This window comes from Notamacropus eugenii, chromosome 6 (assembly GCF_028372415.1).
Source record: "Notamacropus eugenii isolate mMacEug1 chromosome 6, mMacEug1.pri_v2, whole genome shotgun sequence".
Taxonomy (NCBI): Eukaryota; Metazoa; Chordata; class Mammalia; order Diprotodontia; family Macropodidae; genus Notamacropus; species Notamacropus eugenii.
This window is the reverse complement of record NC_092877.1, coordinates 43826423-43838758: the sequence shown is the minus strand read 5'-3', so window position 1 is coordinate 43838758 and position 12336 is coordinate 43826423. Positions and strand designations below refer to the sequence as shown.

The 12336-nt window shown below is 39.0% G+C and overlaps 1 protein-coding gene across 1 annotated transcript in view; it reads right to left on the bottom strand.

Annotated features, from left to right (window-relative positions):
* Positions 1-12336, bottom strand: part of SPON1 (spondin 1) — a 397925-nt gene that overhangs the window by 171019 nt on the left and 214570 nt on the right. Inside the window, exon 6 of the mRNA XM_072619685.1 lies at positions 2313-2461. Coding sequence (XP_072475786.1) covers positions 2313-2461 — 149 coding nt within the window. The remainder of the gene's footprint in view (positions 1-2312; positions 2462-12336) is intronic.

Here is a 12336-nt window from a genome sequence, read left to right as displayed (position 1 = left end):
GGTGAGAGGTAGAATGTTACATATGGCGCACAACACACAGGCTAATTTGGCTAGAATGTAAGATTATATAAAGGGAGTAATATGAAAATCAGTCTGGACAGATGGGCAAGAGTCAGATTATAAAGGATTTTCAATGGCAGACAAATGAGTTACCAATCTACATTGGTGGAGACCATTTTTGTACCTATGACATCATAGGTTGACTTCCTCTCAAAATGTATATTGTGTAAAATGAGGATGAACCCATTAACTATCTGACCATTAATCACTGTGGTAGCTTAAAAAGTGACTAAACCTGGCTTGGTATTTTGGGAAAATACAAGAAGGTCAAGTGCTGCTTAGGATAAATTTTCCTGCTCTGACAGTTTTCTTTGTAGAAATTTCCGAAGTCTATAAATGCTATGCTTATAGCCTCCTTAGCACAGACCTGTCTTAATATCTAAGAGCCTTACTCTACTTCTTGCTCCTTATTAAACAGTGCAGAGCACTTTCCGAGATTGTCCTTAGCTTTCAGAGGTAAGGTGTTAGAAACATTTGAGAAGAACTCTACAGAATTTTGGTCTACCTCTCAAAAGAACAAAGTCTACTATGCTCAAAAGGAGAGTAGAAAGGGGAGTAATCCCAATGGTTCTACATGTAGATGGAGAAGGAAGAAGGCAATGACATTCCAGTGAAGATGCCACTTTCCAACTTCAGAATGTGATTCCAAAGACAGGTACACACTAAGGTCCAGGCAGCAGGTGTTACAACCAGGAAGACCTACAAGACTACAGAATTTTGCTCACAGGCCTGCTCTGAGCTCCAAATTCGTACACTAGAGACCTATGTTCTACTCGTCTGGTGCTTGTTGTCTGTGTGACCTGGGGCAAATAATGTTACCTCCTCAGGCTTCACATATAAAGAGGTGTGAGCAGGACTTCATTCTGGGCGTGAGAAATAGCCTTAAAAAAGGCATGGAGATGGGAGACATGAAGGGAAAGGATGAAAACAGAACAGGCCAACTGTAGCATTAAGTCCACAAAGATAATTAATAAGAAATAAGACTAGAGAAACAGGGTAATGCCAGACATTGAAGGCCATTGACAAAGGGCCTTGAATGCCATTATAAGCAATTAATACTTTATTCAGTCACTGGGAAGCCTCAAGAACTACTTGTCCAGGCAGTGGACCCTTCAAGAAGAATATTGGGATTGAGACTCATTAGAACTACCAATCCCTCTGGGAACTTTCACTAAGAATGAAGAGCACTGACAGGCCCTCCCTCCTAATCATAGATGTTCAGTTTGGTCACTTAGCAAGAATAGGTGAATGGACTCAGCTCAGTTCATCTTCAGGGAGCTAGGTCAGGGAAAATAATCAAGGCTCTAAGACCCTTGTTCATTCTAAGCGTAGACATATCTCATCAGAGGATCTCCTTTTTACCATACCGCCTCTATATTTTTCTGCTTTCCCTCGTTCTAATGCTAAATGTATCATGGATGATGTTCCATATTTTAACTTCTTTCTCTCTTTATTGCAGGAAAATTGCTATACAATACACACAAATTTTGACCTAATATTTCTCTCTTGATGTTTAACCAACTGTCTGGGCTGGAAATGTTTAACTATATAGTTGCTAGGATTCTAAGACATAAGAAATGAAGGTTGTCTTCTTTCTAATGACATTAGGAAAGCATTTGCCCTCCTCTGCCCCTCCCCGCCAAAAAACCCACTGGCTATCACTTTGTATTTTATTTCCTAACATAGAATTTTTTAAATTGAAAATTGAAAGTCAATCAGCAAATCACCTCAAATTTCTAATGATTCAAATTGTCATTTAATATAGTGTGAATGAATATCTGCAAATTTAGTCTTACCTGGCTTTTTAGCTCACTCTCAGCAAAATAGAAATGTTTACAGGGCCAATTCAGCATGATGAATTATTTTCTTCAGACCTCTATTTGCTAGGGATAATAAGCCCTCAAGTAGGGAAATTCACCAAATATCTTATTTCTTTAATCTTATCAATACAAGATAATAGCAGTTGTTACTTCAGTTCTTAGGTTCCACACTGGGACTTATCTACCAAGTCAGAAATTGGCTAAAGTAGGAATTGGTAAATTTTCTTTCTTTCTTCCTTATCCTCTCTAACCAATCCCAATCCCCTCCCTCCATTCCTCAAAAATCACAGCTATTTCTTACATTTGATAAAAATAGTTCTTGCAAATTTCAAATCTCTGGGAAAATTCAAGTTTCCATAAAAGACCTCCCTTCACCTAAACCATTGCACAATTTCTCATTTTTAATAACATATCAATATTATGATAACTTACTTGTTGTCGAATTTCTTCTTCCATTTTGACTGGAGAGCCCAATTCTGCAACTTGCTTAACTCCTTCACTAGCATAACCTCCATATTCCCACAGCACATAGTTCTTGGAATGTGATCCACCAATAATGGCTGACCAGTGATTGGCCCGACCTTAAAGAGAAAAGGTTGTGACAATTACTGTTAGTATAATTAGCAAACATGCATAAAGAAACTCAAATTTGTCAGAGGGAGGGAGTAATGGTATATACTGTATATATTCTTCACTGTTAAGGAATTCCTAATGTGTAAGAAATCATTTTTAAAAATTAGCAGGGTAACCATGGTGGGAAAGGTCCAGAGGCAAACCTAAGAAAAATGAAGTCGGATAAATGTGCCTTCAGTACTTCCCATCTCCCTTTTTGTAACCCTCTCTCCACTCCTTCAGGCTTAGTGTGGTACAGAGGAAAAAACTCTGGATCAAAAGCCAGAAAACATTGGTTCAAATGTTGACTCCCCATGTGATGGGTCAATCTCCTAATCTCCTGCTCCTTAATTTCTTTATCTTTAAAATGTTGATATTAGACTTGAAGGCAGCTAGGTGGTACAGTGGATAGGGCACTAAGCCTGGAGCCAGGAAGACTCATCTTCTAAAGTTCAAATCTGGCCTCGGACACTTACCAGCTGTGTGGTTGTGGGTAAGTTACTTAATGCTATTTGCCTCAGTTTCCCATCTACAAAATGAGCTAAAGAAAGTAATGGCAAACCACTCCGGTATCTTTGCCAATCTCATGGAGAGATTGACACAGACTTTAAAATGATTTAACAACAACATTAGACTTGATGACCTCTGAGGTCTCATCTAAATCTATGATCCCGTAAATAACTTCATCTTGCTTTCTGACTGCCCAGAGCCCTTAACTGTACTGCCTGTCCTCCATGGCAGTGCTCCTACTTTGTTCCTTTCTACCAAAAGTTCAGGTGATCTTCAAAGGTTTTGATTTAATTAATTCTTACTAAGGTAGAAATGACTAAAAGCCTTAAAGAGAATCTTAGTGATATTTGATATTTACATTTTAGAAGAGGAAATTGTCAGTCATATATAGTCTTAGAAATCTTAGGGATTACTTAAAAACCCTCCTACGTGAGACATCAATCCTCTTCTATGACATCCCATACAAGTGGTCATTCAGCTTTTCCTTGAAGACCCCTAGTGATAGGGACCACTTTACTTCCAAAGACTCTCCATTTCACATTAGGACAACTTTAATAACGGCAACATTTTTTCTTATGGTGATCAAAATCTGCCTCTGAGGCATCTACTCAGTTTAATCAAATGCTTTCTCCTTCAAGATAAAAATCCCCATTTCCCTCAACCAATCTTCAGCCAAATCCCTGGGCTGAATTACTGACCCCCTATAGACCGGATGCCCTGTTCCCTTACCCAGCTCTGACCTTCACTCAGCAGCAGTATTAATAAGCATTTAAGAAATGCCTGCTCTGAGCCAGGCATTGTGCTAATGCCTGGGGTGGGGGGGGTGGGAGTGAGGAAGAGAAAGCAAGATATCTTCTTTCCTCAAGAAACTTAGAATTCTGATTCCCAATAGTCCAAACACCTATCCAGACCCCTGACATCCTTTTTTCCCCCTGCTAAAATAAAAAGAGATTTACTTTAAAATAGGCTTTCTTTTTTTAACAGACATGCATATCTGTAAATAAAGCTTTTTACTTGGGAATGAAAAAAACACACACAGACACCTAATAATTATCAATATTACAGACTTCTAAATATTAACAATACATTGGCAAAAATAAAAACAGACAATGCAAAATGAACCTTGAAGTTTTGCTATTTATTCTCTGTGAGAATATTTACCTTTTGTTCCTTTTCATTTTTACAGGTAAGAAGTAGCTAACTAGTGCTTATATTAACTTTTAAAAAATTTTAAAGAAATACTTTTAAAGTCCATGACTGTTAGAGTTAGATACCATGTCTTCAAAGATTAAAATGCTGACCTGTCTTCTGTTGTATTAAGTGACTGCTCAGAAATTGAAAGCTAGGTGTCAAAGATCAGTGTCTCTGGCTGTCTACTGATAAGGGATTGTGACCAGTCCTTTAACTTAGACACATTTGTTTGATGACTTCCCTAATTTTTCCTTTGGATCAACCCACCTTTGAGCAGGTAGGGATTTACAAAGTGCTTGGGGAGAGAGGAGATACACTTAGGACTTTTTTTTCTCTTCTGGCCAGCCAAGGACTTTCTCTCTCTGAAGGGAAAGGGAATGGGAAGGGGATACTGTCCCACCTGACCTTCACTTTAAGGACTTCAGCCCCCCTCAAAGCACATTCCAGGTCACAGAATTCATGCTTCTGATCTGCCCTGTGTTTGCTTTTGTTTATTTCTATATACTTCTTTTTCCTGAAAGGAATTCAAAACTAGTCTAATATAAGTTTCACAATGAGTCTGGCAAACATATGGAACCATTCAAATCCTACTAATTCTGAGTTAGTGCTTATCGTTCTTTTGTAAGAAGTGAAGAGAAATAAACAGTCTGATGGGTTTTGTCTTCACCAATGTTGAGACATGATAGACTTGGTTTCTCTTCTTGCTTCTTCCCCAGAGTCTATGTCAAGGAAATTTAAAGAAACAGAAAGATTCTCCAAGGCTCAATTGCTCTCCTAGAAGCAAAGAGGGAAACTGGACTCATTTTCTGTACCATATCATGCCAGAATGTTTAAGAAAGTGTTATGTGGGATAGGAAACAAAGATTTAAAGTCCTGGTCCACAGTGTCTTTGTGTAAATGATTATATGATCCCAATGAGCATTATTTCAGTGCTGTAAATAGCATAATTGTAGCAAGTCATTCTGACTCCTAGGGTAAGAAACAGGAAAGGCTTCTTTAAATCAACTTTCTAAGACAAATCTGGTTGTGGGGGTGAGTTTGGAGCCTTGGATACTCACTGGAGGCTGTTGCCCAGGAAGGGGAACAGGAAAGACTTGCTCTAGGTCTAGGAGATACCCTGATGGAAGGGAGTACAAGGAGGCAGTTTTGCAAAATGGGAAAAGCACTGGCTGCGAAGAGGACCTGGATTTGAATGCTGCCTCTGACACTTAGGGCCTGTGGAATTTTGGGCAAGTCACTTTTTTTTTCTCTGGGTCTCAGTGTCCATAATTGAGAAAGGAAGAGGTTAGACTGAGTGGCTACTGAGATCTCTTCCATCTCTACATCTATGATCCTATGATTTGGTACATTTTTTTTTTATCCAATTATTCTCAATAACTGGGTGCTAAACTCAGTTGTTTTTGCTAACCAGGTACCAGTATGGTTAGCCTTCTATATCTCTGTACCCTGGGGCAAAGTCCACCCTACCCTAATAAGTGAATTTCTCCAGAGAAGCTGCATTGGGAGAGAAAATGTTCCAATGAAAAGAATATTGGTTATAGAATCAGAAAATGAAGGTTCACTTCCTGACCTTACTTACTGCCTCTGTCTATCAATCAATAAAGATTTATTAAGTGCCTACTATGTGTCAGGTACTGTGCTGAGTGCTAGAGATACAAAAAGAGGCAAAACGGTCCTTGCCTTCAAGGAACACATAATCTAATGGAGAGGACTGACTTGGCACCTCAGGCAAGTCACATGATCTCTCTGGATCCCAGTTTTCCCATTTGTAAAATAAGGAGTTAGAACTAGATCCTTTCCAGGTCTAAATTGAAGATCCTTTCATCTGTTTCTCCCTTTGTCTTGTGTTCTCATTATTTCTCTCTTCTGGAACAGTTTAGGAGGGTCTAGACCACTCTAGAACAAGCTTGGGATGAGGGAAGACAAGTATGTTTCTCTTCATCTACCCTTATCCTTCCCCCAATGTGTGTTGCTTATTCTAGAAAGATTCCTAATGCACATTTGATTAAAGGTTGTGATTCAGTTTTGAACAGGCACACAAACCATTTAAAATGAATGTTCCCCTCGGCTAAGTCATAAACAGAATTAGGAAAGACTTCCATGACAAGTAATATAAACCAAGTTTTGACAAGATAACCATAGAAATATCTAGCAGACTGCTCTCTGCCCTGATGTATCGACAAGCACCTGGGCGGTTGTCAGTCGGTGATATTTCTGTTACAGCCAATACCCGTGCACACAGCTCAGCTCCCCATTTCTTTCTCAGAACCTGCTGGTATGAATGTTAGAAAAGGAAAAAAAAAAAAAACCAAAGCAGTCTTTTGGAAAGGCTTTTGATATGCTAATCACTGCTATTAGGAACTTATCAAGCTTGGAATTTCCCACCTGTTCATATAACTTGGAGATAATGAAGCATCATCCTTGCAAATGAGAAAATTTGGGGTAAGATTGAAAAATGAAAAATTTAACTTAAACTGAACTTTGTCTTTTATATTGGGGTGAGAAAGGAGGGGGAAGGGACAATAACCCTTCCTTTTCTGTTTGTACCTGCATAAAGGCCACCTCTGTTTACCAGAGTCCCATGGCATGCTATTGGGTAGCTCTGGCTTGTAGCTTCCAAGGCTGATAAACTAGAGCACAGTTATCAGAAACTAGGGGAGAAAGGGACTACTGGGTCATACATCTAGGACAGTAAGGGGCTTCAATTTCTTTATTATACAAATGAGGAAACTGAGGCCTTAGGAAGTAATGTGAATTATCTATAACTACACAAGAAGTAAGCATTGGTGGGAGAGTTTGAACCTAGGACCTCTGACTCCAGGGTCAGCGCTCTTTCCTTTACATTCTTATTATCACTATTATAGCTTTTCTTGCTGCCCATGATTGGTGATAGGTGTTTATCAGAGGCAGCACATGCAACTTGATAATATGTAGGTGATCCGATCTGCTTCACATATGACCATGGATTATCACATACTCAAAGATTGCATCAACAACCATTGAGTCTCTTTTGTTCTGCGTACAAGTTACCATACTGAATGTCATGCCCGCTGCTCTGTATGCTCTGTTTGGGCTGGCTTTCTCCTTATTTCTGAGTTTCTCACTCTCTCCCCCAGGCATGACCTCTTATTGAAAGTCAACCCATTTTCAGGATCCACCTGAGGACAGTCAATGCAAGAGAAGTCATCTCTGAAGACATGAAACGTACCTACTCCTAACATTGCTGCAAATAGAAAGTCAAGCTCCATTAATTTCTCACAACATATTACAAATGAGCATTCCAGTAAATACTTATTCATAATTAACAGTAGTTGAGCGGCCCCATGTATTTTCCCAGTTGATGGGGAAATACAAACTGTACTTGTTATTAAGTTCTATCCAGAAGAAAAAAAGGACACAAAAACAAATCACAAATGTCTCTGTGGGGTAGCTTGCTTACTCAGGCTCTAAATAGTGAGGGCTCCTGCAGAGATTTCTTTAATCTTTATTTAATTCTGGGCATTTCATCTCAAAGCCTCATTATGAAGTGGTATACCATAAACTTTACTTGGAAATTAGTCCTTCCACTTGGACTATGGACAGTATCTGCTACCAAAGCTTTACTGGTCAGAAGTAAACAAGTAAGAAGACAACAAAGTGGACGCAAATTGAGACTACAGGGTGAAAATCTGGAACATAAAAGGGAATCACAGCTTTGATAAGACAGTCAGCTCCTCGATTCTCCCTAGAGCTTAACTCTATAATCTAGACCATGAGATACTGCATCATACCTTACAAGATAAGCTTTCTATATCCTATTCTGCCTTACTTAAAATGCTGTCCCTAACAGTACTAATAATAGTCTAGCATTCATATTGCTCCTATAATGTGCTAGGCTTTACAAATGTTATCTCACTTGGTCCTCACAATAGTCCTGGGAAGTAGGTGCTATTATTATCCCTGTCTATAGTTGATGATTGAATGACTTGTCCAAAGTCACTCGGCTAGTGTCTAAGGTGTCATTTAATTCATATCTTCATGACTCCTGATCCGGCACTCTATAACAATTGTGCCACTTAACTACTGTTATTGAAAAATATTTTTTGGAGGGGGGATATGAGGCAATCGGGATTAAGTGACTTGCCCAAGGTCACACAGCTCGTAAGTGTCAAGTTTGAACCTATTGGAAAATACTGAGGCATTCCTCTGGGAGCTCACGGAGAATTTTGACATCCCTGTTGGAGCCAAGATTGCTAACTAGAAAATCTGCCAGCTTAAGCAAAGGCAAAGGGAATATAGTAAAATAAGTCAGCCTCATTCACACTCCTGAAAGGTCTTTGACATCCAATACCTGAGGGGTATTATTGTGGAAAGAAGACTCAATTTAGAATCATAGGACTTGTATTAGAGTCCCAACTCTGACTTTATGTGATCTGTATGACTGTGGGGAAGTAAATTAACTTCTGTGCCTCAATCATTCACCTATAAAATGAGAGACTTTGATTAGATTCCTTTTAAGGCTGCCTCCAGCTCCAAATCTATGCTCCTATGAGCACCACCCTGGTCAATTTGATAAGTGTTAATGTAGAGATAGCTCTAATTAATTATTCTGGATAGATGTCATTATTAATTTGCAAGTACAAGTGAATATCAGGATCTACCTTAGATCATGAACAAAGCTGCAACAAACCCTCCAGCATTTTCCTGGCCTGCCTGAGGGAAACCAGGTACATAACAGATGGAGCAAATTTAGCTAGAATGGTATTGTGTCTTGCCCGATATATATGTCAGGTGGAAAAAGTTATCTTCTGTTAATGAGTCACTCATGGGCCAATGGGACACAATCATCTTGGAAATGATGAGACTAGCCTCCACTCTCAACTTCTCACATGTCATCCCAAGTACTATACATTGTCATTAAAGTACTACAGACATTCTCCCCTCCATGGCAGCTTGATGAATAAAATATTGAACTTGGAGTCAGGAAGACCTGGATTTATATTCTAATGAAGACAATTACTAGTTGAGTGACCCAGGCCAAATCCTTTGTTTTCAATTTTCCCATATGCAAAGTGTGGATAATCACATTTTCCTCAAAACATTGTTGTGAGGAACAAATGAAATGATATACATAAAGGACTTTGTGAACCTTGAAGCACTACATTACATTTTGGCTATTATTAATGCTCCCAAGCTTCTTGCCCGATGACACCTTTCATAAATCTGAAAAAAAACTCAAGGCTTTGTAGTGCCCAACAATGATGAAAGCCACAATTAATGAAAGGAAGAATCTGTTCCCCTAATCTTTATCTTGATATAGGATAAAAGAGCATAGGATTGTAGATTTAGACCCAGAGGAGACCTTGGAGATCATATGATCCAACCCCCTCATTTTATAGATGGAGAAACTGAGACCCAGACTCACTCACCTGCTTGGACACTGAAATCAGCAAAGAGATGAACTGTAATGAAAGTCAAATTTTGATGCTGGATTGATCAATCATTCTGACAAATGTTTTTATAGATAACAAAGTTATAGTCACCAAACTTTAAACAAATCTATTAGTATTTATATACCAGTAGCAGCTATAGAAGGGCTATATCAAAGAACAGATGTCTTGCCTACACAGTCATGATAACCATACCCTAGACAGGAGCAATTTTCTGTAAACCCACACACCTCCAACTCAAATCTTCAAGTGACTCTTAGTGAAGTGTGTTCTCAGTTCTTGCTAGGTCAAGTTGGTGGTGGACCCAAGAGACCCCCCAAATCTGACACATGGTTGTCAGATTTTTGATGGCTACAATGGTGACATAAAAATCTATCAGTGTGTCCAGTTTTTTACATTTAAGCCAAAGACTCAGTGGGACAGCTGGTAGCTTGTTGCTACTCCTGCCAACACCCCTCTATTTCCAGGTAGTGATAGCATTTGATTTTGTAACAAGCAATCCTCTCAGGAGGACAATGCCATCATGGATGTAGTAGAACTGATGCTCATTTTTTATCATGGTCAAGGCCACAGTTTCTCAAGGAAAATTTCCAACATCATAGCTGCCATATCACTTCTAATTTGTACCCCTCGTTTATCATACATTTGGGGACTACAGTATTCACAGCTCTCTATGGAGAAGATTCATTTTTCCCACAGCATATCAGTCCCATTACAACCTACAAAAAGAACTTTGGAATGTTTTCCCCAGTACTACATCTCCTGCCATCAGGATGATCGGTTTCCCTATACCTCTCACAGAATTTTATTATGACTCACTCCACTGATCCAAGATCTACTCTTCTATACAAACTATGGTTTGTACTCCTGAGTTTTCATGCTTTCATCCAGTCCTCTAAATCACTACTGAGGGGAGTTAGAGGCCATCTAGGCAACACAAGAGTGTACCCTATATAGCTCAATGGCATAGAGAAGACACGCCACCATAGCATCCCTTGGAAAATCCTTTGGTTAGAACAGAAGGTCTGACTATCAGCTTTGCTCCTATAACCTCTATACTCTTATTTATTTCTGGAAAATAGAAGAAATAGAAACCCCTCAATCATTGAAGTAGTAAGCAATTTGGCTTGTAGATCAGAGTTACTTTTCTTATTCGATAATCTACCCTATATTCTGCCAGTATTTTAACAATTTATCTGACTTAACTATACCCCCGAGGCCTCATTCTTCACTGGTAATCTTAAATGAGAAGTTAGAATGAATTACTGCTCAGTATATCATCAATTCCTAGAGGCAAGGCCATCACCAATACCTAATAGACTAGGAAGAGTACAGACCTAAGGAGAGGACATTGGAACCAATATATTTCATGGAAATGGTAAAAGCTTTTCATCATCATCTTCTCATCAAACTATACCCCTTTCAGGTCTGGGGAGGTATTCCTTGGGGGAGGAATTGTGCCCACATCCATAGCTTTACTGGCATAGATGAGAAAAAGAGGGGTTCTCTGAACATAGCCTTTGACTACACCAACACATCAGTGCAGTAGAAAGACAATGTATGTCACCATCACAAAAAGCCAAAATTGGGGAAGCAGATTACATTGGGCAGTCAACTTCATGATGCTCCCTATAGGATGCTTCCTGAACCTACACTAGCTTCCAGGATTGGATCTCCATTATAAAAACTAGTTTTATGCCTCTGGCTCCACCCTTAGAGTTCAATCTGAAAGAAATCCTAGTAATGAACTGCTCTGTTCTGCTTTACATTCATTTAGATTCCAATTAGCAAGCTATATGGTTCCATAAGAATGGTGTCAGTATACCTCCCCCTTATTACTTTGCTAAGATTAAAGGTCCAATGGTGTGAGACTTTGCATTTTTCCAGATATATTTCCTACATACTTATTAGGCTAATCTTTTTCTCTTCTTCCTCTTTTTCTTAAAAAAAATTTCTTGTATAGGGTGGCTCTCTAGGAGGGAGAAAGGAGGGATACAGAGGAAATATAGATGACATAAAAATAGAAGATATTAACTAAAATTTTGCTTAAAAAATAAATGGTGTCATGGGGTACTAAAGCTTATAATTAGCATAATATGGAAGAATAGGGCAGAAAAAATGGTTTGGTGAACTAAATTAGGGTAAAGCAAAGGATCAAAGAAGGGCTAGAACATCGGTTTATGGGGAATGATGAGATGATGCTAATCGATGACAGAAACATAACAGAGCTGTTCAATTCTTATTTTGTCTCTTTTTTTCTGCCAAATGAGGAAGGTCTCTGGAACATTAGGTGAATTCCCTGCGGAAAACCTATGACAGAATGGAGAAGAGTTGCACATTGCCTTATGGGTTGCAATATGCATCACTGGAGTGGGGGGTGGGATTCCCAGTCAATTAGCTCACAGATGTTTGGGCTGGAGAGGAAAGGACACTGACATTTTCTAGGAACCTGATACTTCTCAATAAGAAAGGAGAAAGGAAGAAGGAACTAAGTTACCTTTGATGAGTTCAAGCCACCAAACCCAAGTGAGCTGCATTTCAGGGTACTGAAAGATCTGGTGGATATGATTACCAAGTCATGTATATTACTCTCTGAGAAGTCATAGAGTCTAGGAAAAGGAGTGTACACAGAAAAGAGTAGATGTTTTCCTGACTTTTAAAGAAAGGAAGAATGGGACTTAAAACATATACAGCAATGAACATGACTTCAGTTC